Source organism: Bombina bombina, chromosome 1 (assembly GCF_027579735.1).
Source record: "Bombina bombina isolate aBomBom1 chromosome 1, aBomBom1.pri, whole genome shotgun sequence".
Taxonomy (NCBI): domain Eukaryota; kingdom Metazoa; phylum Chordata; class Amphibia; order Anura; family Bombinatoridae; genus Bombina; species Bombina bombina.
The window spans coordinates 111877708-111891168 of record NC_069499.1 but is presented as its reverse complement, the minus strand read 5'-3'; the positions used below and the strand labels follow the sequence as shown (position 1 = coordinate 111891168).

At 38.3% G+C, this 13461-nt stretch overlaps 1 protein-coding gene across 2 annotated transcripts in view; it reads right to left on the bottom strand.

The window, feature by feature from the left end:
- The window catches only part of GALC (galactosylceramidase), a 163379-nt gene that overhangs the window by 100927 nt on the left and 48991 nt on the right, over positions 1–13461 (bottom strand). Inside the window, exons 6-7 of one of the 2 annotated variants that reach the window (XM_053697582.1) lie at positions 9960–9998; positions 8074–8201 (exon numbers count right to left, since the gene is read on the bottom strand). In XM_053697582.1, the coding sequence (XP_053553557.1) occupies positions 8074–8201; positions 9960–9998 (167 nt within the window). The remainder of the gene's footprint in view (positions 1–8073; positions 8202–9959; positions 9999–13461) is intronic. The other variant, XM_053697581.1, reaches the window with a different exon arrangement.

The following is a 13461-nucleotide window of genomic DNA, read 5'->3' as shown; positions in this document are numbered from 1 at the left end:
AAAAAAGGACCTTGTGACAGAAGGTCTGGTCTTAACGGAAGAGTCCACGGTTGGCAAGAGGCCATCCGGACAAGATCCGCATACCAAAACCTGTGAGGCCATGCCGGAGCTACCAGCAGAACAAACGAGCATTCCTTCAGAATCTTGGAGATTACTCTTGGAAGAAGAACTAGAGGCGGAAAGATATAGGCAGGATGATACTTCCAAGGAAGTGATAATGCATCCACTGCCTCCGCCTGAGGATCCCGGGATCTGGACAGATACCTGGGAAGTTTCTTGTTTAGATGAGACGCCATCAGATCTATTTCTGGAAGTTCCCACATTTGAACAATCTGAAGAAATACCTCTGGGTAAAGAGACCATTCGCCCGGATGCAACGTTTGGCGACTGAGATAATCCGCTTCCCAATTGTCTATACCTGGGATATGAACCGCAGAGATTAGACAGGAGCTGGATTCCACCCAAACCAAAATTCAAGATACTTCTTTCATAGCCAGAGGACTGTGAGTCCCTCCTTGATGATTGATGTATGCCACAGTTGTGACATTGTCTGTCTGAAAACAAATTAACGATTCTCTCTTCAGAAGAGGCCAAAACTGAAGAGCTCTGAAAATTGCACGGAGTTCCAAAATATTGATCGGTAATCTCACCTCCTGAGATTCCCAAACTCCTTGTGCCGTCAGAGATCCCCACACAGCTCCCCAACCTGTGAGACTTGCATCTGTTGAAATTACAGACCAGGTCGGAAGCACAAAAGAAGCCCCCTGAATTAAACGATGGTGATCTGTCCACCACGTTAGAGAGTGTCGAACAATCGGTTTTAAAGATATTAATTGAGATATCTTTGTGTAATCCTTGCACCATTGATTCAGCATACAGAGCTGAAGAGGTCGCATGTGAAAACGAGCAAAGGGGATCGCGTCCGATGCAGCAGTCATAAGACCTAGAATTTCCATGCATAAGGCTACCGAAGGGAATGATTGTGACTGAAGGTTTCGACAAGCTGAAATCAATTTTAGACGTCTCTTGTCTGTTAAAGACAGAGTCATGGACACTGAATCTATCTGGAAACCCAGAAAGGTTACCCTTGTCTGAGGAATCAATGAACTTTTTGGTAAATTGATCCTCCAACCATGATCTTGAAGAAACAACACAAGTCGATTCGTATGAAATTCTGCTAAATGTAAAGACTGAGCAAGTACCAAGATATCGTCCAAATAAGGAAATACCACAATACCCTGTTCTCTGATTACAGACAGAAGGGCACCGAGAACCTTTGTAAAAATTCTTGGAGCTGTAGCTAGGCCAAACGGCAGAGCCACAAACTGGTAATGCTTGTCCAGAAAAGAGAATCTCAGGAACTGATAATGATCTGGATGAATCGGAATATGCAGATATGCATCCTGTAAATCTATTGTGGACATATAATGCCCTTGCTGAACAAAAGGCAGGATAGTCCTTACAGTTACCATCTTGAACGTTGGTATCCTTACATAACGATTCAATATTTTTAGATCCAGAACTGGTCTGAAGGAATTCTCCTTCTTTGGTACAATGAAGAGATTTGAATAAAACCCCATCCCCTGTTCCGAAACTGGAACTGGCATAATTACTCCAGCCAACTCTAGATCTGAAACACAATTCAGAAATGCTTGAGCTTTCACTGGATTTACTGGGACACGGGAAAGAAAAAATCTCTTTGCCGGAGGTCTCATCTTGAAACCAATTCTGTACCCTTCTGAAACAATGTTCTGAATCCAAAGATTGTGAACAGAATTGATCCAAATTTCTTTGAAAAAACGTAACCTGCCCCCTACCAGCTGAGCTGGAATGAGGGCCGCACCTTCATGTGGACTTAGAAGCAGGCTTTGCCTTTCTAGCAGGCTTGGATTTATTCCAGACTGGAGATGGTTTCCAAACTGAAACTGCTCCTGAGGATGAAGGATTAGGCTTTTGTTCTTTGTTGAAACGAAAGGAACGAAAACGATTATTAGCCCTGTTTTTACCCTTAGATTTTTTATCCTGTGGTAAAAAAGTTCCTTTCCCACCAGTAACAGTTGAGATAATAGAATCCAACTGAGAACCAAATAATTTGTTACCCTGGAAAGAAATGGAAAGTAGAGTTGATTTAGAAGCCATATCAGCATTCCAAGTCTTAAGCCATAAAGCTCTTCTAGCTAAAATAGCTAGAGACATAAACCTGACATCAACTCTGATAATATCAAAAATGGCATCACAGATAAAATTATTAGCATGCTGAAGAAGAATAATAATATCATGAGAATCATGATCTGTTACTTGTTGCGCTAAAGTTTCCAACCAAAAAGTTGAAGCTGCAGCAACATCAGCCAATGATATAGCAGGTCTAAGAAGATTACCTGAACACAGATAAGCTTTTCTTAGAAAGGATTCAATTTTCCTATCTAAAGGATCCTTAAACGAAGTACCATCTGACGTAGGAATAGTAGTACGTTTAGCAAGGGTAGAAATAGCCCCATCAACTTTAGGGATTTTATCCCAAAATTCTAATCTGTCAGACGGCACAGGATATAATTGCTTAAAACGTTTAGAAGGAGTAAATGAATTACCCAATTTATCCCATTCTTTGGAAATTACTGCAGAAATAGCATTAGGAACAGGAAAAACTTCTGGAATAACCACAGGAGATTTAAATACCTTATCTAAACGTTTAGAATTAGTATCAAGAGGACCAGAATCCTCTATTTCTAAAGCAATTAGTACTTCTTTAAGTAAAGAACGAATAAATTCCATTTTAAATAAATATGAAGATTTATCAGCATCAATCTCTGAGACAGAATCCTCTGAACCAGAAGAGTCATCAGAATCAGAATGATGATGTTTATTTAAAAATTCATCTGTAGGGAGAGAAGTTTTAAAAGATTTTTTACGTTTACTAGAAGGAGAAATAACAGACATAGCCTTCTTGATGGATTCAGAAACAAAATCTCTTATGTTATCAGGAACATTCTGCACCTTAGATGTTGAAGGAACTGCAACAGGCAATGGTACTTTACTAAAGGAAATATTATCTGCATTAACAAGTTTGTCATGACAATTAATACAAACAACAGCCGGAGGAATAGCTACCAAAAGTTTACAGCAGATACACTTAGCTTTGGTAGATCCAGCACTAGACAGCGATTTTCCTGTAGTATCTTCTGACTCAGATGTAACGTGAGACATCTTGCAATATGTAAGAGAAAAAACAACATATAAAGCAAAATTGATCAAATTCCTTAAATGACAGTTTCAGGAATGGGAAAAAAAAGCCAAAGAACAAGCTTCTAGCAACCAGAAGCAATGAAAAATGAGACTGAAATAATGTGGAGACAAAAGCGACGCCCATATTTTTTAGCGCCAAATAAGACGCCCACATTATTTGGCGCCTAAATGCTTTTGGCGCCAAAAATGACGCCACATCCGGAACGCCGACATTTTTGGCGCAAAATAACGTCAAAAAATGACGCAACTTCCGGCGACACGTATGACGCCGGAAACGGAAAAGATTTTTTGCGCCAAAAAAGTCCGCGCCAAGAATGACGCAATAAAATGAAGCATTTTCAGCCCCCGCGAGCCTAACAGCCCACAGGGAAAAAAGAGTCAAATTTTTGAAGGTAAGAAAAAATGATTAATTCAAATGCATTATCCCAAATATGAAACTGACTGTCTGAAAAATAAGGAATGTTGAACATTCTGAGTCAAGGCAAATAAATGTTTGAATACATATATTTAGAACTTTATAAACAAAGTGCCCAACCATAGCTTAGAGTGTCACAGAAAATAAGATTTACTTACCCCAGGACACTCATCTACATGTTTGTAGAAAGCCAAACCAGTACTGAAACGAGAATCAGCAGAGGTAATGGTATATAAATAAGAGTATATCGTCGATCTGAAAAGGGAGGTAAGAGATGAATCTCTTCGACCGATAACAGAGAACCTATGAAATAGACCCCGTAGAAGGAGATCACTGCATTCAAATAGGCAATACTCTCCTCACATCCCTCTGACATTCACTGCACGCTGAGAGGAAAACCGGGCTCCAACTTGCTGCGGAGCGCATATCAACGTAGAATCTAGCACAAACTTACTTCACCACCTCCATAGGAGGCAAAGTTTGTAAAACTGAATTGTGGGTGTGGTGAGGGGTGTATTTATAGGCATTTTGAGGTTTGGGAAACTTTGCCCCTCCTGGTAGGAATGTATATCCCATACGTCACTAGCTCATGGACTCTTGCTAATTACATGAAAGAAATATATATATATATATATATATAAATATATATTAGTGTCTATATGTTAAATTCCTTTAGCACATTGTGTGTATTGACTTTTCTTAAAAGTTGATAAAGGATAAATGTAACAATAATTAAATCATGTTTCCTGCATTTAATTTGCATAAACCATTATTTTACAAACTAAAAATATTCTAATAATAAGAAAAAAGCAGTGATAACCGATTTAAATAAATGCAAAAGATTAAAACAAAAATACACAGCAAGATGCCAGCAATTAGAATCCCCCCCCCCCACAATATAAGAATTACAAAAAGTTAATGGACTGACACACAATGCTAATTACAAATGGATCTTTTGCAGTTAACAAACACAAACTGTTCTGAAGAGCTTACAGTCTCTTCCTGGAATTCTGTTTTCCCCCATACGTGCATTTGCATTCCTGCTTGGCTAAGACTGTCTTTATGTCCCTTTTACATATAGATAATAACTGTGGTCTGCAGACATCACAAACCTACCTCTGCCACATACTTGTCCCTAATTGGCCTCAGTATAAAATAATATAAAGATCTGGAAAACAATAGCGATTTTACTGACAAAATGACCATTTCTAGTTGTGTTTAGTCCAGTAATAAGTCTGGATTAGCTCCTCCAAATAAATCAAGTGGTAGGTAGAGTTTAGCTATTGAAAAACAATTGCACCAAAAAACAAAATATCACCCTCACCTAGTATATAAATTTGTTGCACCAGTGCAGAAATATATTGTAATTACTAAGTGTTTACTATTTCTAAGTATATTTTTCTGGTCCAATCCAAAATGACAAACTAACACCAGAATACCAGTAAACTCTGCTCTGAATTTGTAAGATTTTACAATTGTGCCTGAGCATATGTTTCAGAATGTATGGGCCCAGTTTGTCATGGCAAATATACCACAGTATGTACATTGGGGCTACAATCAGCATCTGACTGCTACACCTTTATTAGGTAAACAAAAACTGAAGAGTAATATAGAACAAAATAGTATGACGTGTAACAAACACAGTTTACACCAACCTGTAAAGCTAGCAGAAATTCTTATATACCCTTGAGCTCATCCACAGTTACTAAGAAGGGAATGATGCCCCTTGCACTGGGAAAAAAGCCATTTTCAAGAACCCTCTAACATGTGGAAAACCACTGGCCTAACCAGACACCAAAAAGTTGCTTCTAGGAAGTCCACCATTAGTCCCTGCACACGTAGGGACTTATAAGACTATGCTTGTGGAAGAGTTACACAAATACTTTTAGAATTCTTGACCTATCTATGGGACAAGGTGGTTCACAATTAATGTGTCCCTGAAAAATGCAAACTGCTAACAATTGGGATTGGGAATTTACTATATGTGCTTATGAAATTAATTTGGAAGATCCCATTTTACTAGTAGAGGATTTCCATAAGAAATGCCTGGTTATTTAATGTTTGGTGGATAGAGCCGGGCTCCAAACAAGTAAATATTTTCCAAAGACAGCATGCAGTTGTGAATTCCACATATCAAACGTTTGATTAAAATTCCTTATCGGTAGCAAATTACTAGCATAGTCTGTTTACTAAGTGATACTTAGCCTAATAAGGACATCAAAACCAATCCTTTGTGTCAGAGCAGGAGGTGTGGACCCTTTGAGAAAGAAGTCCCAAGCAAAGGTGGCAAAGAGGTAATCCCCACCAACTGATTGAAACTTAAGAAGGTGGGAGATAATATGTAGCATGTAGCTTTCTTCCATAGCATATTAAGTTTATTTGATCCTAAAGCATATTTAGGCTTATTTGATCCTATAGCATATTTAGGCTTATTTGATCCCATAGCATATTTAGGCTTATTTCATCCCATAGCATATTTAGGCTTATTTCATCCCATAGCATATTTAGGTTTATTTGATCCCATAGCATATTTAGGCTTATTTGATCCCATAGCATATTAAGGCTTATTTGATCCCTTATTCAAAACAAGAAATCTTCCCCCAGCTGTCATGTCAGATTGTTGCAATCACAATAGAACCTAAGGCAATGATTTTATATGTTCTGTTAGAACGATGCAAAGCCCTTATGCACAACAAATATTAGAATAAATCTTAGGAACCCTCATAGTAAAGAGGAATGTTCCATTGAACAAATAGGTGCCTATATAATATAAACAACTAAGTACTTATCAAATGGCAACTACAAGTAGGCTAATTTTGCACTTTGTGCATGGTATGTTTTGTTAAATTAAATGTATACCTGTATATGCTAACATGTGAGAGAACTGAGGGTGTATTAACAGAGATTTTAAGGTAGGTGTATAAAGGAACGTTGAAAAATGTAAGTATTCTAAACTTTATGTGGCAAGTGTATTTGCTACATAAGCTAAGATCGTTTGCTAAGGGTAATGGCATACACATTTTATTAATTAAGGGCACAGTGTATTCTACAAATGGCTACCATGCATATGAAAGAGAACTAAATTACACATGTTAAAATGATTTTTGCATGGTTAACTTGAAAATTATTTTGAAACTGACAGGAAGTGCCTGTTTGTGTTCAACTAGTCCTTTAAGTGATTGCCCACTAAATATTTATAAAGCTTAAAGGGTCAAGTCTATAATAACCCAAGTAGTGAAAATGCATTATTTACAATAAAATGACAATATTTTGGTTTTACTGATCCCCGACCGCCCCTGTAAAAATACGTTTTTCCTATTTTGACAAGCAGGCGGCACAGCTCGCACCATGCAAGTCTGTAACAGCGTGCTCTAGCGCTTCTGCTACACTGAGTGACAGACAATCTACTGAGTGACAGACAATCCTTCAGTCTACCAGCAGCACAAGTAGTGTGGTTCCTATTGGTTGTGCCACCTGCTTGTCAAAGTAAGTAAAAAATTATTTTGCAGAGAGGGGTTCATTAAAACCAATACATTTTTTTTAAGGTATATAATGCATTTTCAATGCTTAGATTATGATAGACAATGCATTATTAAAGGGATAGTCTAGTCAAAATTAAACTTTCATGATTAAGATAGAGCATGCAATTTTAAGCAACTTTCTAATTTACTCTTATCATTTTTTTCTTCATTCTCTTGGTATCTTTATTTGAAAAAGCTGAAATGTAAGCTTAGGAGTCGGCCCATTTTTGGTTCAGAACCCTGGGAAACGCTTGCCGATTGGTGGCTACATTTAGACACCAATCAGCAAGTACTACCCAGGTGTTGAAACAAAAATGGTCCGGCACCTAAGATTACATTTTTGCTTTTTTAAATAAAGATACCAAGAGAAAGAAAAATGATAATAAGAGTAAATGAAAATTGCTTAAAATTGCATGCTCTATCTGAATATTAAAAGTTTAATTTTGACTAGACTATCCCTTTAATATAGTATGGACAGAATGCTACAATTCTATGCATCTGCAAAAAAACTAATTAGCGTTCTAATTTATAATTACTAATATTTATTCAAAACCACAGATGTGCAGTCTTAAAGGTTATTGTTATGAAAAATAGAACTGATGTTAAATTAAGAACTATAAAGGGTGCTAAAGTTTGGAAAACAACTACTTAAAGTTTTTGTTTTATAATTTTAAAAGAATATGAGCAAATTAATGAAATTTTTTGAAAGGGGTTTGTTTAATAAATTCAATTTTACAGGAAAAAAGCAATGAAACTGAAGAGTATCAAAGTCAAAAACTAATGTAGCCCTGGGATGACTAAAGGTTCAGGAGTGAGAGAAGACTGAAGTTTACGTACTAATCCAGCACCAAGCATGGGACAAGAAAAACAAGTTATATCTCGAATATAACTTACCCTATGACCTGCACAGCCTCATTAAGATAAGGATCAAATACCATGATTTTCGCAATATCCCAATCTCCATCAGTACCGATGATGCCAACGTTCTGTAAACCCAGTCTGTCCAAAGTGTGTCGAAGAACCTTGTGACAGATTTTACAGAATGGCTATTACTGCTATATATATCTATATCTATATAATTATGTTTATTTAGTTTGGCAATTTTGCAAAATACAAATAAAAGAACTAGTGTCAAATATTAATGTTCTACTTGTTAAATAGAAACCATATGTATAAGGAAATCTTGAACACCTTTATTAAAAGGTAAAGACTGTATAACACTAGATTCATTAACTTTAAATGCCTGGGATGGTTAAAGGGTCATGAAACCCAATTTTTTTTCTATCATTATTCAGATAGAGAATACAATTTAAAAAAAGTTTCAAATTTACTTCTATTATCAAATTTACTTCATTCTCCTGTTATTCTTTGTTGAAGAGATTCCTAGGTAGGTAGTGTGCACATGCCTGAAGCGCCGCATGACAGATAATAGTGCTGCCATCTAGTGCACACTCCTGAGCTTACATGCCTGCTTTTCAACTAAGGATAACAAAAAAATGAAGAAGAAAAAATATATAATAGAAGCAAACAACAAAGTTGTTAAAAATTGTATGTTCTATCTGAATCACAAAAGAAAATGTGATGAGGCCATTTGAGTTACATCATTGTTTCCATAAAATGACATTGTCTTTAAACTTTAGAGAGTATTTGTCTTTGTTTAAAAAGCACTTCATGTAGATAAATCAGGGCTTCAGAAATTTGTTAAAAATCTAGAAAACATGAAATTTTTCAGTTTGCCTAGTATGGGCCGTGAATTAATCCCTTGTTGTCACACCCATATATGGGCAATCAAGAGGTTAAATTATTGCTGCATAACCTATTTACAGCAAGAGACGAAGGATTTGATGCTGGCGACCACAGAACACGAATGTGGCCTTTAACAAACGAAGGGACCATCTAAACATTTATATACATCACATGGTCCTTGCCTTTAAGGACTGTATTGATGTGCTCACACATCCAGATAGTATAAAGATATGTTCCTGACAGCCATAGTGTATGTGTAGGCAGCTGATTGGGTACCTGCATGGTATGTGCCACCAGCATTGTTGTGGCAGCAGGAGCCATATATTGCACTGATAGAAGCTGAAGTGATGTCAAAGATTATGTCATCTGTGATTCCCTGCTTTACTGAGAGATTACACACACACACACAATTTGACAAAAGTATTTGTTTTTTTAGGTCCCATTTATCAAGTTGAAAGCGGACAAGGTTCAAAACTTGGCAACCATTCTTCCAGGATAATTTAAGTCCTCTAAAGAAGCAACAGTCTTAGCAGCAGACCACGGTCTCTTAAGTTGTGGGTGCAGGCTCTCATAAGCAAACATTTATTGCAAGGACTTTTGCCGCTTGATAAATGAAGGCTTTATGTTTAAATAACTCCTAGTCCTTAAAAGGGTTTAAATTAATCAGGTTGATTATTTAAAAGGCAGTATAGCAGTAGGTTAATGGGGTAAAAGCAGGGTTCTAAAATCTAAACACCAGGCTCAACTTTTTTCCAGCCCAACGTGGAACTATGGACTTGTCAAAAAAAAAACTAAATTGTTCCCATATCAACAAAAAAAAGAATCAGGTTTCTTGTTATGTCTTGAAACCTTGGGCTATAGCACAGTAAGCTCTTCAGGACAGGAGTGACGTGGTCTTGTGTTACAACAAAAAAATACTGGTATTAAAGGGACAATCACACAATTAAACCCAAGGTACACAAAGCAACTGGAACTAAGAATACATACACCAAGACTACATTATTTGTGTATAGCTAATCATATATTGTTCCTACCTTTATATATGTGACATCAAATGATCTTTCATTCCAGATCTGAGGGAAAAAATACAGTTTGTAGACATCCAAAACACTTTTTTACAAATCAAAGCTGGGCTGTGACATTTCAGTGATCATCATAATTTTATACACAGCTAAACGCAAACTGCAATGTTAATGTTTACCCCTTTCACTGCTAAGCCTTTTTTTTTGTGCAAATTTTGAGTGTTTTTTATTTTTGCTACCTACATTTAAACCCCATTGTAAGTCAAATTTCATTGAGCGACTTAAAGAAAACATATATCGTTATTATATTTATAATTTATGGCATGTGTGATAGCTGCGGCAAAAAATACAAAAAAATAAAATAATAATGTATAATTTTTGCATAGATTTTAGTAAATAACATTGAAATTTGCCCAGTGACCACCTTACTAAATCAAGGGTAGCCACATGTGAAATAGGGGCTTTAAGTGGTTATCATACAGATTTGAGAGACCCCTTTGTGCAGTAAATAAAAAAAGCACTTTTATTCTTACCACAGTGATCACCTGACTATAGACAAAATTCATATATTTTTTAAAAAAGAGGGACTTTATTAGGGGTCTCTAGACAAACCAGATTTTTTAATTGTGCATATAATGTAACATCCCCAAGCAAATCCCCATGTCATTATTTTTTTTATCTGCTTTCTAGTACTGCTCCAAGACCATCACATTTTGAAAAAGCAATCAATTATCTTTCAAATGAGGGGTCTTGGAGGTTTGCAGCTTTTAAGGGAGCTGAAATTGAGGGGTTTGAAGAATCTCCGCCCATCCAGCTCCCTTGCAGCTACCGGATGCATCTAGATTCAGCACCTCTGTGACATCAACATGTGTGTACATGGAGACATCAACAGCACTACCATGAAGCCTGGTAGTGCCACCAAGGATCCACGGCCTGTAGTGTGGGGGATCTCTGAAAAACATAATTTATGCTTACCTGATAAATTTATTTCTCTTGTAGTGTAGTCAGTCCACGGGTCATCCATTACTTATGGAATATATCTCTTCCTAACAGGAAGCTGCAAGAGGATCACCCAGCAGAGCTGCTATATAGCTCCTCCCCTCACATGTCATATTCAGTCATTCGACCAAAGCAGACGAGAAAGGAGAAACCATAGGGTGCAGTGGTGACTGGAGTTTAATTAAAATTTAGGTCTGCCTTAAAGACAGGGCGGGCCGTGGACTGACTACACTACAAGAGAAATAAATTTATCAGGTAAGCATAAATTATGTTTTCTCTTGTTAAGTGTAGTCAGTCCACGGGTCATCCATTACTTATGGAATACCAATACCAAAGCTAAAGTACACAGATGAAGGGAGGGACAAGGCAGGAACATTAAACAGAAGGAACCACTGCCTGAAGTACCTTTCTCCCAAAAATAGCCTCCGAAGAAGCAAAAGTGTCAAATTTGTAAAATTTTGAAAAGGTGTGAAGTGAAGACCAAGTCGCAGCCTTGCAAATCTGTTCAACAGAGGCCTCATTTTTAAAGGCCCAGGTGGAAGCCACAGCTCTAGTAGAATGAGCTGTAATCCTTTCAGGAGGCTGCTGTCCAGCAGTCTCATAGGCTAAACGTATTATGCTACGAAGCCAAAAAGAGAGAGAGGTAGTCGAAGCCTTTTGACCTCTTCTCTGTCCAGAGTAAACGACAAACAGGGAAGAAGTTTGACGAAAATCTTTAGTTGCCTGCAAATAGAACTTCAGGGCACGGACTACGTCCAAATTATGCAAAAGTCGTTCCTTCTTTGAAGAAGGGTTAGGACACAGTGATGGAACAACAATCTCTTGATTGATATTCCTGTTAGTAACTACCTTAGGTAAGAACCCAGGTTTAGTACGCAGAACTACCTTGTCTGAATGAAAAATCAGATAAGGAGAATCACAATGTAAGGCAGATAACTCGGAGACTCTTCGAGCCGAGGAAATAGCCATCAAAAACAAAACCTTCCAGGATAACAGCTTGATATCAATGGAATGAAGGGGTTCAAATGGAACGCCTTGAAGAACATTAAGAACTAAGTTTAAGCTCCACGGCGGAGCAACAGTCTTAAACACAGGCTTAATCCTAGTTAAAGCCTGACAAAAAGCCTGAACGTCTGGAACTTCAGCCAGACGTTTGTGTAGAAGAATAGACAGAGCAGAAATCTGTCCCTTTAACGAACTAGCAGATAAGCCCTTTTCTAAACCCTCTTGTAGAAAGGACAATATCCTAGGAATCCTAACCTTACTCCATGAGTAACTCTTGGATTCGCACCAATATAAATATTTACGCCATATCTTATGGTAAATTTTTCTGGTAACAGGCTTCCTAGCCTGTATTAAGGTATCAATAACCGACTCCGAGAAGCCACGCTTTGATAGAATCAAGCGTTCAATCTCCATGCAGTCAGCCTCAGAGAAATTAGATTTGGATGTTTGAAAGGACCCTGAATTAGAAGGTCCTGTCTCAGAGGCAGAGACCACGGTGGACAGGACGACATGTCCACTAGGTCTGCATACCAGGTCCTGCGTGGTCACGCAGGCGCTATCAGAATCACCGAAGCTCTCTCCTGTTTGATCTTGGCAATCAAACGAGGAAGCATCGGGAATGGTGGAAACACATAAGCCATATTGAAGACCCAAGGAGCTGTCAGAGCATCTATCAGCACCGCTCCCGGGTCCCTGGACCTGGATCCGAAACAAGGAAGCTTGGCGTTCTGGCGAGACGCCATGAGATCCAGATCTGGTTTGCCCCAACGATGAATCAGTTGAGCAAAGACCTCCGGATGAAGTTCCCACTCCCCCGGATGAAAAGTCTGGCGACTTAGAAAATCCGCCTCCCAGTTCTCTACGCCTGGGATGTAAATCGCTGACAGGTGGCAAGAGTGAGACTCTGCCCAGCGAATTATCTTTGAGACTTCCAACATCGCTAGGGAACTTCTGGTTCCCCCTTGATGGTTGATGTAAGCCACAGTCGTGATGTTGTCCGACTGAAAACTGATGAACCTCAGAGTTGCTAACTGAGGCCAAGCTAGGAGAGCATTGAATATTGCTCTTAATTCCAGAATATTTATTGGGAGGAGTTTCTCCTCCTGAGTCCATAATCCCTGAGCTTTCAGGGAGTTCCAGACTGCGCCCCAGCCTAGAAGGCTGGCGTCTGTTACAATCGTCCAATCTGGCCTGCGAAAGGTCATCCCCTTGGACAGATGTGGCTGAGAGAGCCACCATAGAAGAGAATCTCTGGTCTCTTGATCCAGACTTAGTAGGGGGGACAAATCTGAGTAATCCCCGTTCCACTGACTTAGCATGCACAATTGCAGCAGTCTGAGATGCAGGCGCGCAAATGGTACTATGTCCATTGCCGCTACCATTAAGCCGATTACTTCCATGCACTGAGCTACTGACGGGTGTGGAATAGAATGAAGGACACGGCAAGCATTTAGAAGTTTTGATAACCTGGCCTCTGTCAGGTAAATTTTCATCTCTACAGAATCTATAA